Consider the following 13,342-nt stretch of genomic DNA (forward strand, 5'->3'; position numbering starts at 1 on the left):
GAACTTACTTCTATGTCAATGAGCTCTGATGAATACAGTCTCTCAAGTAAGCAACTAAGGAGCATTCATATTCGTAACCACAAAAAAATATTCCCAGCTACGTTACAAATGGCTCCTGTTGATGCTTTTCCTGTGGGCTTCTGCACTCAGCCTTAAACCTGACTTTCTACTTCATCTTTTTGGCTAATTAGTTTTATTTGTTATCTAAGAAGTAGTGGGTTACCTAATAACTTAAGATTCTTAGTTTTTTCTTGGACTCTTCAATCTTTCTCTCTTTCACTTTAGTTCCTGTCTAATAGTGACCATAACAGCAAACAATCACCTTAAAAATGGATAATGGCAAATGCTCATTCTTAATCTTAGACCGATCAGTAGTCTTTGAAAATACTGACTATAAAGCTTTAGTAAGTCACTTCTATCTTACTCTGATAAGACAGTTCCGTTTCATGAATTTTATTTCTTGTTTTATTAAATATGCTGGTGTGGCACTTCTACTTCCCCACTTTCTTATAGAAAAAAAAGTACAAAGCAACTAAGGTTAGATCTACACAAAACTAAGAGAATACAAAGGATTAGTATTTCTGGCACGGCAGAATCAAGCAACACAGGGTAATACTAAAAACCTAAAATTTTAATTCTCTAAATTCAGATTAGCTATTCACAGAACAAGCCAGTTTAAGAAAAACACCGAGCACTCTGAAATCTCCCTGAAGTACACCAAAGGCACAAAAGCCCCACAGAAAATAAATGTAAAGAGAAGCCAAGACAGCCAAAATTTAGAAGAACAACACAATGTCCAAATAATTTTCTTTTTTCCAATTAATGCAGATATCTCATAGGAGGAAATGCACTCTTCAAGTAATTGTCGAAAAAAGGCATAATAAAGGAAAAAGTATTTATTGCTTTGCTATACATAAGCTTTATGCTTTGCATCTTCCCACCTTTGCACAAACATATTTCATTGGCCAGCAGAAGCACAAGCAATTGGTATTGCTTTTTAATGGTGTTTAAGGAGAGATTTTCACATAAAAATTAATTACACCCCAAGATCTTAATTTACAGGAACTGATAAAGCCAATTTTCAATAAACTGCTATTAGCGCAAGATAATGCACTCCCAGTATTGGCAACAAAAAAGAAAGACGTAAACACACCTATAGAAAAAATGGGACCACCACCAAATAAATTGTTTTTGTCAGTAGTTGCCTTATGGGCACATTTTAAGATAAATTTTATTGTGATAACTGAATGCTATATTATCTCCTGTAAGGATAAAGTGTAGACATGGGGGTGAAAGGGAGGAGGGGATGGAAGAGAAAAGATTTTTTTTTTTTTATGTATATTTTTTTAAATATAAAGACCATGCCAGAGAAAATGCAAATTTCCAGTTTTGATGTCTATTTTGAGGATATGAAACAAGGCTTTTAATCAATGTATTATACATCAAATTGATAATGTTAACTTCTGATTATTCCAATGTATGAAATATTCATAGAGAACTGTCCAAACTTTTACATTTCTCAGACTTCTTTTCTCTATTAATTATCATGCCTGGAAGCTTTTTAGTAAAAGCAGCAGCCATCAGCCTGACTGAACCTGACAAGCTAGCAAGGCCCAATTACACTGGCACTCTGTGGCACTTTGATGTACTGGAAACGAAAAGAGATAGGGGCAAATTGTATAGCACATTATGTTAATGACTTGATTTAATCCAGCCACTAAACTTTATGTAGCCTGTTAAAAAAGATGCTAACACTAATTACGCCACTTTGGAAAGGAAAGAAGGGGACAAGCATTTCATACCGACAAAGTGAAGCTCATAAATGTTGTAAATGAAATGAAACAAAATGAAGTAATCTATGATTAATTATACATCATAGACAAGAAGAAAAGAGAAAGAAGCAAGTGGTACAGCTAAGTACTGGAAAATCTGTTAGATACCCTTTATGATCAACATATCTAAGAAATAACCATGAACTGTCTAATTTGCAACATGCAAAGAAGAAACAGTATGATCTTAAATGGCTTAAACAGTTTGGCATACAACTCAGATTTACAGGATAATTAGCATAACGATCTCTAAAAATCACAAGACTTATTTACAGTGTTTGATTACCAGCAGGATATTTATCTCAAAAGATAAAAGGCAGTGATTTTTCATCTTAAAAAAATAAAAATTCAATCACCATTTTCACATGCTGTATTCTATAATTAACCCAAGATTTCAAATATATCAATGCCTATTTTTAAAATCCAACTTGTATCAAACATGTTGCCTTAATAGTTTATAGTTTTCGTTGTCTTAACTACACTTCTTGAACATGCACTTAGTTACCAGAGGAACAAATCGATGGAGAGAGGTAGAAATTAATGAACCTGAAATGAATCCACACTCAAAATCAACTCAGAAGTTTTCTTAAATAATTTTGATAAAATAAAGTACAGGATGTCTAGAAATATATATGTCAACCGTATTAGTTTGATTTAATGGTGATGAGTAGTGGTCATTTTAGTTCTCAAAATTACAGGTGAAATTTTTTTTTTAACATTTTACATATAAACAATGCAAATCTGTCTTCAAAAGTACCTTCTATGTTTTTCCGCAGCATATATAATTGATAGCATTTCTAAATCCCTTCTACAACTTAATTAAGAAAAAAAAGAGCAATATTTCTCATACGAAGCATTGCTTCTTGTTGCTAGTTACTTTGTAAGATGTCACACAGCCTTGAAAAAGGGTTAAAAAAAAAAAAAAAAAAAAAAAAAAAAATCAAACTGCCTCTAGGTTATCACACTGCAGAACATTAAAAAAAGTGAAGACTGATGAGATATAACAGTACACCCCCGGTCCTTTAAAAGAAGGCTAAGACAGACCAGAGAAGTATTAAAATTGATTATAATACTTCTAACAGTTAAGTGCTAATTTTATATTTTTTAAGATTGTTCCGTCAATGTTAGATCTAACAGTACGAAATACTCTTATTTTTTTTTAGAGAATTATACTATGTAAATACTGTTCAAATTAAATTTTCCAAATTGTATTACGTTCTGTTACTTTGAATATACGACTTTATGCTCATTAATTGCTGGTTTTAAAAACAAGTCAAGAGAATATCATTATTGTACATGCCCGCAGCTACTAATAGAAAAAGTAGTACACAGAAGTGATTAGATACTGCACATGTACAAACTTTATTGAAAACTGATGTTCAGTTCTAAAACTGTTGGGAAGTCAGGAACAAAAAGATATCTATGTGGATGAACTAGAAAATATATGCAAGATTTGCATGTTATTAACAACCTCAAGCTTACACAATTGACATTTCAACAACATTCAATCAAGTCAACATACTGGGAAGAAACACAGTGGGTAGCTAAGCATTGTAGATTTACTATAGGCCTTGACAAGAGAAATTATCCTCCCCTTCCTCAGAAAGCACTGGGAGAAGCAGAAAAAGCACATTTTCCCACACAAAGACAACAGGTAGGACTGAAGAACAAGACTAAGTTCTTTAGACATTCACGTTACAATAGTTATCTTTTGTTAGGGATATTTTGTGCAGGACTAAAATTTGAATTCAGATTGAAACTAGTTAGAAATGTCTACTTCTACGTGTGTATGACAATAATGGAAAACATGATAACAAATTTCCCCATTAAAAAAACGCCTATAAATCACGTGCCCAATATGGTCAGGTTAAGTTGTCTTTTTTTTTTTTTCCTGTGAAAAGGTGTCTATTTGAGCTGGAAACAGGAAAACATAAATTTTTTGAAAACATCGTAGAATCCAACCTTAGATATAGCAAAGCTACTCCTAGAGGACATTAGGTTTGAAATATTTTTCTTAGACTTACCAAATAATTGCCATAAATACTCTGACTCACCTGTCTAATATTCTTTGATACTGGACTTGAAACAATACAGTCATCGCTGTCAGTTATTATTGATTCAATGGCATCATTTTCTTGTCTATCATCTTGATATAAAAAAAAAAAAGGAAAAGAGAAATCAATGTAGTTAAACCTTCCCTGCATTTGTAGTCCATCTGAGACTTGCTGAGAAACCTGCTAGCAATATACATGCTTTTCTAACAAAGTATAAGTGCCAGGTAAATCTCCTCTTCCTTGCAGAAGATTAACACTGGCAAATCAATTACCTTTAAAGTTGTCTAAACTGTATTTTTTCTGCCTTGCTAAAAAAAGAAAAAAAAAAAAGTAATGTTTCCCAGATGAAAGTTGATGAGTGGAATGATATGTGTCCTGTGATGAACTGAAGTATGGACAACAGTTAGCTTTATATAAGTATATAGCCTGAATTTGTGGATTTCCTCTGACTACATTTAAAAACTTGCACATGTAAAGAAGAATGTACTTTATAAAAAAAAAAAAAAAAAAAAAAAAAAAAAAAAAAAAAAAAGGAGTTCTGTATGCAGGTGAATTATTTTCTAAAGCATTCAGGTCTTTTCTTTCCTGGAGAAATTTCTTATATACACCACAGAGATTCAACATCATGTTTTCCAATTTTTCTAGTGAATTCTTATACAGAAGCTGCAAACAACTGAACATAACATTTTAGCATCCTGCTTGTGCTTTTACTTTAAACTTGGTAACGTGGACTTGGTTTATTTTAACGATAAACAGTTTAAGCTTGGAGGTGGAACAGGATGACCCGGCTTTTATAATCTTTAAATAAATCTGCCTCTAACAACTTTATGTCACAGATGGGATAAGACAGACTACCCCTTTCACTGTCTGAAAGGATTTCCGATATCAGCATTGGCTGTTATCTGCAGACAAAAGGAGCATATTCATTAAAACAGTCTTTAGAACAGCATAGTTCTAAGGGAGAATATAAAGACATTTAAAATAGAAGCCAGGTTTCCTTTAATATTTTATGAATCTAGGTCAGATACCAGATTTTTGCATTCAATTACAATACAGTTTCCATTTGGGAAGAAAATAACACCACCATATCCACACCCAGCTTCAGCTATAAAGTACACCAGAATATCATTTCTGTCATGAAGCTTCTCATAATGAGGCAGCTCCCACTGCTAGTAAGAAATGCTTCAGAAAATGGAAAGAGACATAGATTTATTAAGAAAATATAGTAACTTATTCATAAAAATGAATTCTACCTTCTGGTTCCAATTCTTCAGTTATTTCTGTCTCGTCTCCAGAGGTAAGTGAGCTTTGGTCGGCCAACTGCCCCTCTGACAGACACGAGAGGTCTTCTTTTTCCTGTTGAATTTCTTCAGTCATCTCCTTCACCTTATCATCTGCTAGCCTTTCTCGTTTAACCTCATGTACCACATGCTATATAAAAATAGATAAACTTACAGTCTTTATAATGCTACTTGAATAGTAAAAGTTACTAAAGTTCAAAACTTGAAGAGTTACGGCTCATTCATTATACATAGCCTTTAAACAATTATATTGCTTACGCAGTGCAGGAAACAATGAGAAGTTGTCAAGTGCAGCAACAAATAATTGATACAGTAGAAAGACAATTCTCTAACAATGTACATATTTGAAAATATAACTATTATAATCATTTGGTACTTGTCAACATATATACAGCCTGTTAGATTTCCAGATTCATTTATATTTCAGCTCTTTCAGTTCTACAAGACTCAGTTTAAAATAAATAAAAAAAAAAAACCCACCCCCAAACAAACCAAACACCACCACCACCTTACTCAGCTGGCAATTTTATAACTTTAATTATACAATATTTTCTGTTTGAAAAGCAAACTAAAATCATAAAAAAGAATCGGCTTTGCTACAAAGTACAACCATGTTATCTAAGGTAATATCTTTAGTGCATAATTTACTCTGAAGTAATCTTATTCTCTTCTTTCTCTTTGAGTACAATTACATAGAATAATACCTCATCAATGGATATAACATTACAGACATGGCATCTTCCATGGAAATTTGCTGGAAACCTATGCATTACTTATTACCCAACAGTTCTCTAGGACTGAATTTTCCAGAGAGACACTGACGCATCGCCTCCCACCCTCAGAATCCCTGAGATAACTTTCAGCTGTCCATAGAACATCCGGGTTTTCAAAAAAGTGGACCTGAAGAGTTTTTTCTATTCTAACATTTTTGGAGCCACACAAAGCAAAGAAACGTTAACAAACACTGAAGAGCCTTATTCTATAAATAAAGGTTATCCTTGAAGTTTTCAAGTTGTAGAAAACTGACTGTCTCTTATCCTCCTCCTTGGCATAGATGATGGGTCATAACCACTGTGTTTTAGACAATGTTTGGCCATTCTTTTGAATTTGTTCAGTGAGAGAGTTGCATTTTGTGGATAAACTTTTCAGAAAGAGAATACTTTAGATTATTCTACTTGACCAATACCACCTGATGTGGTGGGAGACTTCTCAATCAAAGCCCCAGATGAGCTTTAAAGTAGAAAAGTGAAAGGAATATAAGAGCCTGTGATTAAATATTGTGTTACACCACTAGAAACTACAATTTGCCAATCTGCCACAACTTACTGTCACAACCAATTGGACCATTACAAATTATAATATTTAATACTTTTATCCTTGGAATGCTACATATTTAGCAATATTCCGAAGTTACTCCATTTCTTATTCATTTCCTCCTGCTATATGATTGTAATTTTTAGATGGAAGAGAAAATAAACCTCATCCAAATATAAAAGGAAGTAAGGAGTGATATTCTTCCCTTTCTAATGACCAAAAAAAAGAAGATTGTCATCACAAGGAATATATAACTTTTTTCATATTTCTGTGAAGCTTTTGAGATCTCACTTCACTGCAGTTTGACTTTTGACGCATCACTCTGAAGAAATAGCATACACATGGAATTCAAATGCAATATATTATATAAAACCACAAAACGTGAATAACCTCATACCTCTGAAACACTTGGAACTCTTGAAGCCTTCATCTTCTGTGCAAGTTCCACGCTATTTTCAACAACAGAGCCCTAAGTTATGGGTAAAACAAGGGAAAGCCGTTAATATACAGTAGACAAATAACACACAAAAGTAGGTATAAATTTACCTGTGGAGAAGCATTTGGACAGGAAATTATACCCTCCTTTGCTTCCCTGAATTCGCATTACTGCTTCTATCCTCTACTATATCTTCTACCTAATGGTTCGAGTAAGTCAAACCATTAATCCCACCTTTTAGTGAGACTTCTTTTCCCAAAACAACTATTTGCTTTGGCATGTATCACATTAATGTCCAAGAACTAGATTCTCTGCTATTCAGAAGATGAACAGGAAAATGAAACAGACTGTTCCTGTTCTATTTTAATCTGTTGAACTTCTAATTCTCTTGCCTGGACACTCTCTTGCCATTTCACCACAAAGTTTAGACATCAGAGAAGCCCCAGCTATTTCATTATTTAGTTCCAACAGTACTTTTGCCTCTAACCAGACAGTGAGGCTTGGATTTTTAAAACAGCTAGGGAAGCTGCCCACCCAGTAATGAAGACTTCTGATGGAGACTGAGTAGCTATCTTCCTTAGAAAATCCTAGTTTGTGAAAAACTGTTGAACTTCTCAAAGTTACTGTTTGGACAGATGAAGATATGTTGTGTGTGTAACTATATGGCTGACATTTCAGTTTTCCATATCTAAGCTCTTAAAAGATTTGATTTCACCAACATTTGACTTCTTTTTAAAAAGTTTAAAAAAAAAAGTTTCCAGTCTATGCTCTATGGCTCAAAACAAAGTTCTAGTCATGGTAAACTAAACAATAGGAGGACCTGTGAATTGAAAACTGATTATTTACTGAAAATTTACACCATACAGCAGACATGTTTGAGGTAGCTCCATGCAGTCTCTCCTAGAGTCTTGAAGGATGTACACTTGACAGTGCTTTCCAAGTTCACAAGCGTAATTGTTTTTAAGTGACTCTGAACTGTGTCAAATTGTGTATCTCATTAGCACAACACACAGGATCTGTTTGGATCAAGCTGGTTTTTGTAGAGCCATTTATATGTCTGTGCAAGTGGTACACCGTACAATAACACTTCAATTAACAACCCAGAGAGCTGAGAAACACAGTGCAGACAGTTGATTGGTCCTGTTAGAACCTGCCCTAAGACTATGAAAGTCAAAGCTTGTAAACTGTGGGGGATAGCAAACAATTCTGAGGGAGTCACACAAATATCGCTGAATATCGCTGTATTGTATCCCCCAACTATATGCAGTGCTGTGCTATTATACACTGCCTGGGACATTCCAGTCCTGTGTTGCTAAAATAATTGAGTGTTCTCAATTATTAGTTGTACAAACTGTCCATACTGAGACATACGTAGTCTTTCTTGCTTCAACATGCACGAGCAAAATATGTAAAACTTACTGCCATCTGTATTGGACTAAGATCCAGAAAAGATACTTTCTTGTCTGCTTGAGCCACACGCTGCCTTGGTTTGGGTGTTGGTTTCTGTAATAAAACAAGCACAGTTGAAGACCATTTATTGCCATATTCTAACCATCTTATTTTACAGTAAATTTTGAAGGATCCTAATTTTTCTCAAAGCCAAATCTAACTGCACTAAATTAAATTCTAAACAGGCAAGATGATGTATACGTTCTTTGAGTAAGTCCCCCCCAAATGGAGATATGTTTCAGAATTCAGCCACAAATGGCTATAAAACTCTACAGAACATCTGTGAAATGCAATGTGAGTTCCAGGTGAGAAATACTTGTAGGACTGAAGTCAGTGGTGTCATATATGTGGCAGAATGATTTGTTATTATTGTTTATGGAGTGCTTGATTCTTTTTCTTGTTCTGTAGCTTACTATATCTTCGACACCTTTCCTCATCCCACTCCCTTTGGAGAATTTTAATGCAGAAACAGAAGAGAGACTGGTAACAGTTGCAAAATTAGCAAAACGATCCAGAAATATTTCTGCCATGATGTTATAAGACAAAAGACAAAAAACAATAAAGAACAAGTGGTTTATTACTCCTCATGTTTTACTCTCTTAATGAAGGTAGAAATTATCCTCTATTTCCGGTGATTTTTATACACACAAAAAAAAATGCCTTACACTACATTTAATTTATGAATGATTTTTAAGAATCTATTGGGTATCTTAGCACCATGTTCCAGGCACCAGAGTAACAGAGAGTGTGGTGCAGATACACCTGTGTGTCTGTACATATGGCTTGGGTCTCGCTGCTTGAGGATTCTTTTGGCTCAAACCTATCCCAGAGTTCTGTCTGAGTTTCTAAGAGGCCACAGAAATAATAGCTGATTTCATGACTGTCATAAATTTCAACCGTAGCCCTGAAATTGCACAAGCATGTGCTCCATTTTATGTAGGATGTCTACATTGGAAAGAGAATTAATAAGCACTAAATTTATAGGGAAGACACTCAGTGTTAGTTATTTCTCCACCCTTTCTCCTCACCCTTTTGCTAATCAGTTATCTACCATTATAGAAGACTTTTAAAAGTTTTGGACACAAGAAAGATTTCACTTTCCAAAGGAAGTCGAAGATGGTGGTTATATGAAGTATTTGTAGTAAGCATTATTTTACAGTAAGAACAAATCTTGGTCACCAGGGAAGAACTAAATGACCTGCTGTAATAGGTCTTTTATATCTCTTAACTTGTGTGAGTTTGGTAAATTACTTACTGCCACCGATGAAGTAAAAGAAGGAGACAGGGCTGGAGTCTGCGTTTTTTCCTCTGCTAGTAATTTAGTTGCCATTGATTTCTCATTTTGAATGTAATTCACTAAGTCTGCAGCCATTGTTGATCCACTTGGTGGTAGGTAGACAAACTTCCATTTTAATTCGACTGTGATGGCACCAGTAGCACGTCTTTCAGGATCTGTTAGTTCAAAAGTACCTGAAAGTAAAACGCAGATCTTGTCTACATTATGTTATTCTATACGTATATAAGAAAACGCAATGCAAAACTGAATGGTATTAAGAAACTACATAACTTGATAGTCTTCATTTTAGAAGCTAAATAGTGTCAAAATATTGTGTTTTGTAGATCCAAATATATCCAATATAACACAGTGGACATTCAAAAATACAGGATTTAGAAGGGACAGGATTACTGTGTTCGTTCAAGATGTCTTGTAGGTTTCTCAAATAATCCAATACCAGGTAACTAATTCTTATTGACAACTTTCAAAAGATCGAACTAAAACACCTCCATGTTTTACTAATATTTACTTCTTTTTAAAGAAAATAAAAAGGGTTTAAAAATCTGAGCTAAGTCTTTATCAAAGAAGAAACACCCTAAATTCACTTGCAATTTTTCTCATGCTATCCATTTATATGGGATAATTACAGAATCGTATTTTTTAATTTTCATGAATGTCTTATAGTTGACAATGAAATATTCATTAACCAGCTTTTATATTATAAACACCACAGAAAATTTGTAACTGATATCAACTTGCAGGGAGCAGTTAATAGACTGCAGGCAGGGCTGCTATTCACACAGTAGAAAAATGGGCTGATGGAAACCTCATGAAGTCCAACAAAAGCAAATGCAAAGTCCTGCACTGGCCCAGGAATAGCCCCAAGTAGCAGTACAGGCTGGGGGGTGACTGGCCACAAGCAGCCTTGCAGAAAAAGAGCTGGTCCTGTTTGACAAAAATAATACAAGCCAGAAACCATGTTATAAATTAGCATACCAGTCCTGAAATAAAGCAGAAGTAGCAACACCAGAAGAAAAGGAGGTGGGAGAAAGTATGTATATGGCAGGAAACATTTTTTATCATTAGAACATAAAAAAGGACCAGTAAAAAGATATAAAATGTTTCCAGGTTACTTTGGAACCAGAGAGAAACACTTGATGTTTTTTTCAAGAGTTATTTCAAGACAGCTACTATTTTTGTTTCACAGATATCTTGTCAGTTAAGAAAGCAGTAAATTTTGAAATCCAGCTTTCAGCCACTCCTTCCCACCTGATGTTAAGACTACCAGGGTCTTTCTACCTAATAACGAAAGATACTCATAATATAGTAGCGTGAGAAATATAACTGGTAAATTTGGTAGGCTCCTCTCATCCTCAAGCCTGTAATGTTGCATGGGGTTCTTGTGACCCAAGTGCAGGAGCTGTCACTTGGCCTTATTGAACCTCGGCCCATTGATCCAGCCTGTCCAGATGCCTCTGAAGAGCCTTTCTTTAGTTTGGTTCTTACAGAGATTTAAAGATATATGAAACAGGAAGGGAAGATTTTAAGTTTAAAGAGGTCTAATTCTTACCTGAGATAGATCTGTCATGTGCTAAAGAAATAAGAGGCACATTGGCTTTTCCTACATAAGCACCTTCTTCCGTTTCACCATCATCAAATACATAAAAGGTTAAGGATTCTGATTTCAGGTATCGGTCTAAATCTGCATTCATTGGCACTTGGAAATACATATGGTCATCTATTTGTGGGTTGCTGCTGCTAGGGATGATGAGAGTATCATGGTCTGCAAAATCAAAGAACTTGTAGACAACATAAGGATTTGGCTGAAGATGTTTTTTTCGGGACTGTAGATTGTTACAACATTTTATTGTAATGTGGAGCTCATTTAAATTGCCATCTGTTGAAGTGCTGACTTGGGCAGTTCTGAGTATCTGCTGCTTTAAATGAAAAAGAAGTTAAATTAAAACCATTAGAATTCTTATGTTGGTGAATTCTAAGAACTATATAAATAGAACAAATAACCAAGTATTTCAATGACATTCCAACTACTGTTTAATTTTATATGTCAAAATATTACTTGTTCTATAAATTCGATAACATCTCTCTTGGGTTGTTGATATAAGGAAATAAGAGGTTAATCCTTTCAGATCTGTGATTGTTTGCTTTATTCTTCTAAAGTTTTATGATCTACTTGTCATTTGATTATCTACAAAGCAGTGAAGATCACAGTTTTAAGAGTGATTCATATCTAGTGCCACTTTAAAGTTAAGGATTCTGATCTTGACAGCTATTCTGTGTCAAGACATTTTTTGTAACTGTAGTCCCTTTTATATATGTACTTCTCAATAATTAAAATTGCACTGCAGACTCCTCTAGTTTTTTCTTCCTTCAAAACCTTTACCTACATAAACAATTTACAAAAATTAGAAATCAGCCTGTAAAGAGTAATAATAAGCGTTAAAAGTAAATTTAAAAAAACTTCAATGATATCACTATTTTTGGAATTACCTATCATGGCTTGTACATACTGTGGAATGCACAGCTGGCAAACTGTGAAATTAATTTTAATAAAAATTAAAAATTAAGAAGAAAAAAACCCAACATGACTATCTTAAATGAGCAATCCCCATCTATATTGAACTTAAAAGGCTCTCCTTTTTAACTGTAATATGTCACAGCTATTTTCATTAATTGTACATAATTATCTTGCTTGTGGAAGCCAGAGTTCTGTCTTTTGGTATATGGGAGAACACGTATCAATTTGATTTTGGTGATAAAATGTTAAATATTTGGATTAAATGATCCACACTGAAGTATTCTAGCTACGTACAGAACGGGAAAAAAATTATAGCAGTTTATGTGCAGTTCATGTTTCCATGATTTCTGCCTGCTACACAGGACAGAAAATTTTATATGTATGTTTAACTAGTGAAAGCTAGAGTTTTGGAACGCACAACTGAAGCTACTTTTGCAGCTGCAGATTGACAGAACCCTTAGCAAAATGTAACCATCTGCTATAGCTATATGACTTCTAGTTTCTGCCATGAAACATTTCGGAAAACTGCAGTGTTTCAAACAGCGCTGTAGAAGCTGTTCTTAATTTCTGCCATTTTTCCCATTTTATTTCCTCCTGTATAATCAGTGTATTTCAGTTGCCATGTTTCAATTTGCAATTTTACAATAATTACAACAAAATGCTCTGTCCCACAGGCCTTACCTTTCAACTGTGTTTGTAGTGGTAACACAGCTAGAAATAACATAATCAAAAATAGAGAAAACTAAATAACAGATTTTGGCATTTAACAACTGCCAGATTTCGTGAGTTAGTTAAGAATACCTTTGATTCTTTTAAAAATCAGATTTAAAGAAAATGTTACAATGTTATCAAAACCAGTTATTTTGAAAAATGCCTACACTGACCTTCAATAGAATTCATACACTAACCATACTTCTCAGATTACATCACGGAATCCATTGAGATTCTAGTATAATATAAATTTACATTATGGAATAATATAAAACATTAAAGTTACTCCAGACTTATGGTAATTTAAACACCTATAGCTTAAAAAATGCCCATTAAAAACTCTAAAGTGCTTTAATTTATACATTTCAACCTGATTGTTTTTAGTTCTCAAGAAATTGTTCAAGATGTCTGAAAGCTCCTTTTCCTGTTACCCTTA

The 13,342-nt window shown here is 34.1% G+C and overlaps 1 protein-coding gene across 3 annotated transcripts in view; it reads right to left on the bottom strand.

The window, feature by feature from the left end:
* The window catches only part of RPGRIP1L (RPGRIP1 like), a 72,136-nt gene that overhangs the window by 23,472 nt on the left and 35,322 nt on the right, over positions 1 to 13,342 (bottom strand). Inside the window, exons 16-21 of one of the 3 annotated variants that reach the window (XM_082489430.1) lie at positions 11,230 to 11,593; positions 9,639 to 9,853; positions 8,354 to 8,437; positions 6,896 to 6,967; positions 5,137 to 5,314; positions 3,884 to 3,981 (exon numbers count right to left, since the gene is read on the bottom strand). In XM_082489430.1, coding sequence (XP_082345556.1) covers positions 3,884 to 3,981; positions 5,137 to 5,314; positions 6,896 to 6,967; positions 8,354 to 8,437; positions 9,639 to 9,853; positions 11,230 to 11,593 — 1,011 coding nt within the window. Of the gene's footprint in view, positions 1 to 3,853; positions 3,982 to 5,136; positions 5,315 to 6,895; positions 6,968 to 8,353; positions 8,438 to 9,638; positions 9,854 to 11,229; positions 11,597 to 13,342 lie in introns of all 3 variants that reach the window. The other 2 variants (XM_082489429.1, XM_082489431.1) reach the window with 2 other exon arrangements.

Source organism: Vanellus vanellus, assembly GCF_965231255.1.
Source record: "Vanellus vanellus genome assembly, chromosome: 12".
NCBI classification, from domain to species: Eukaryota; Metazoa; Chordata; class Aves; order Charadriiformes; family Charadriidae; genus Vanellus; species Vanellus vanellus.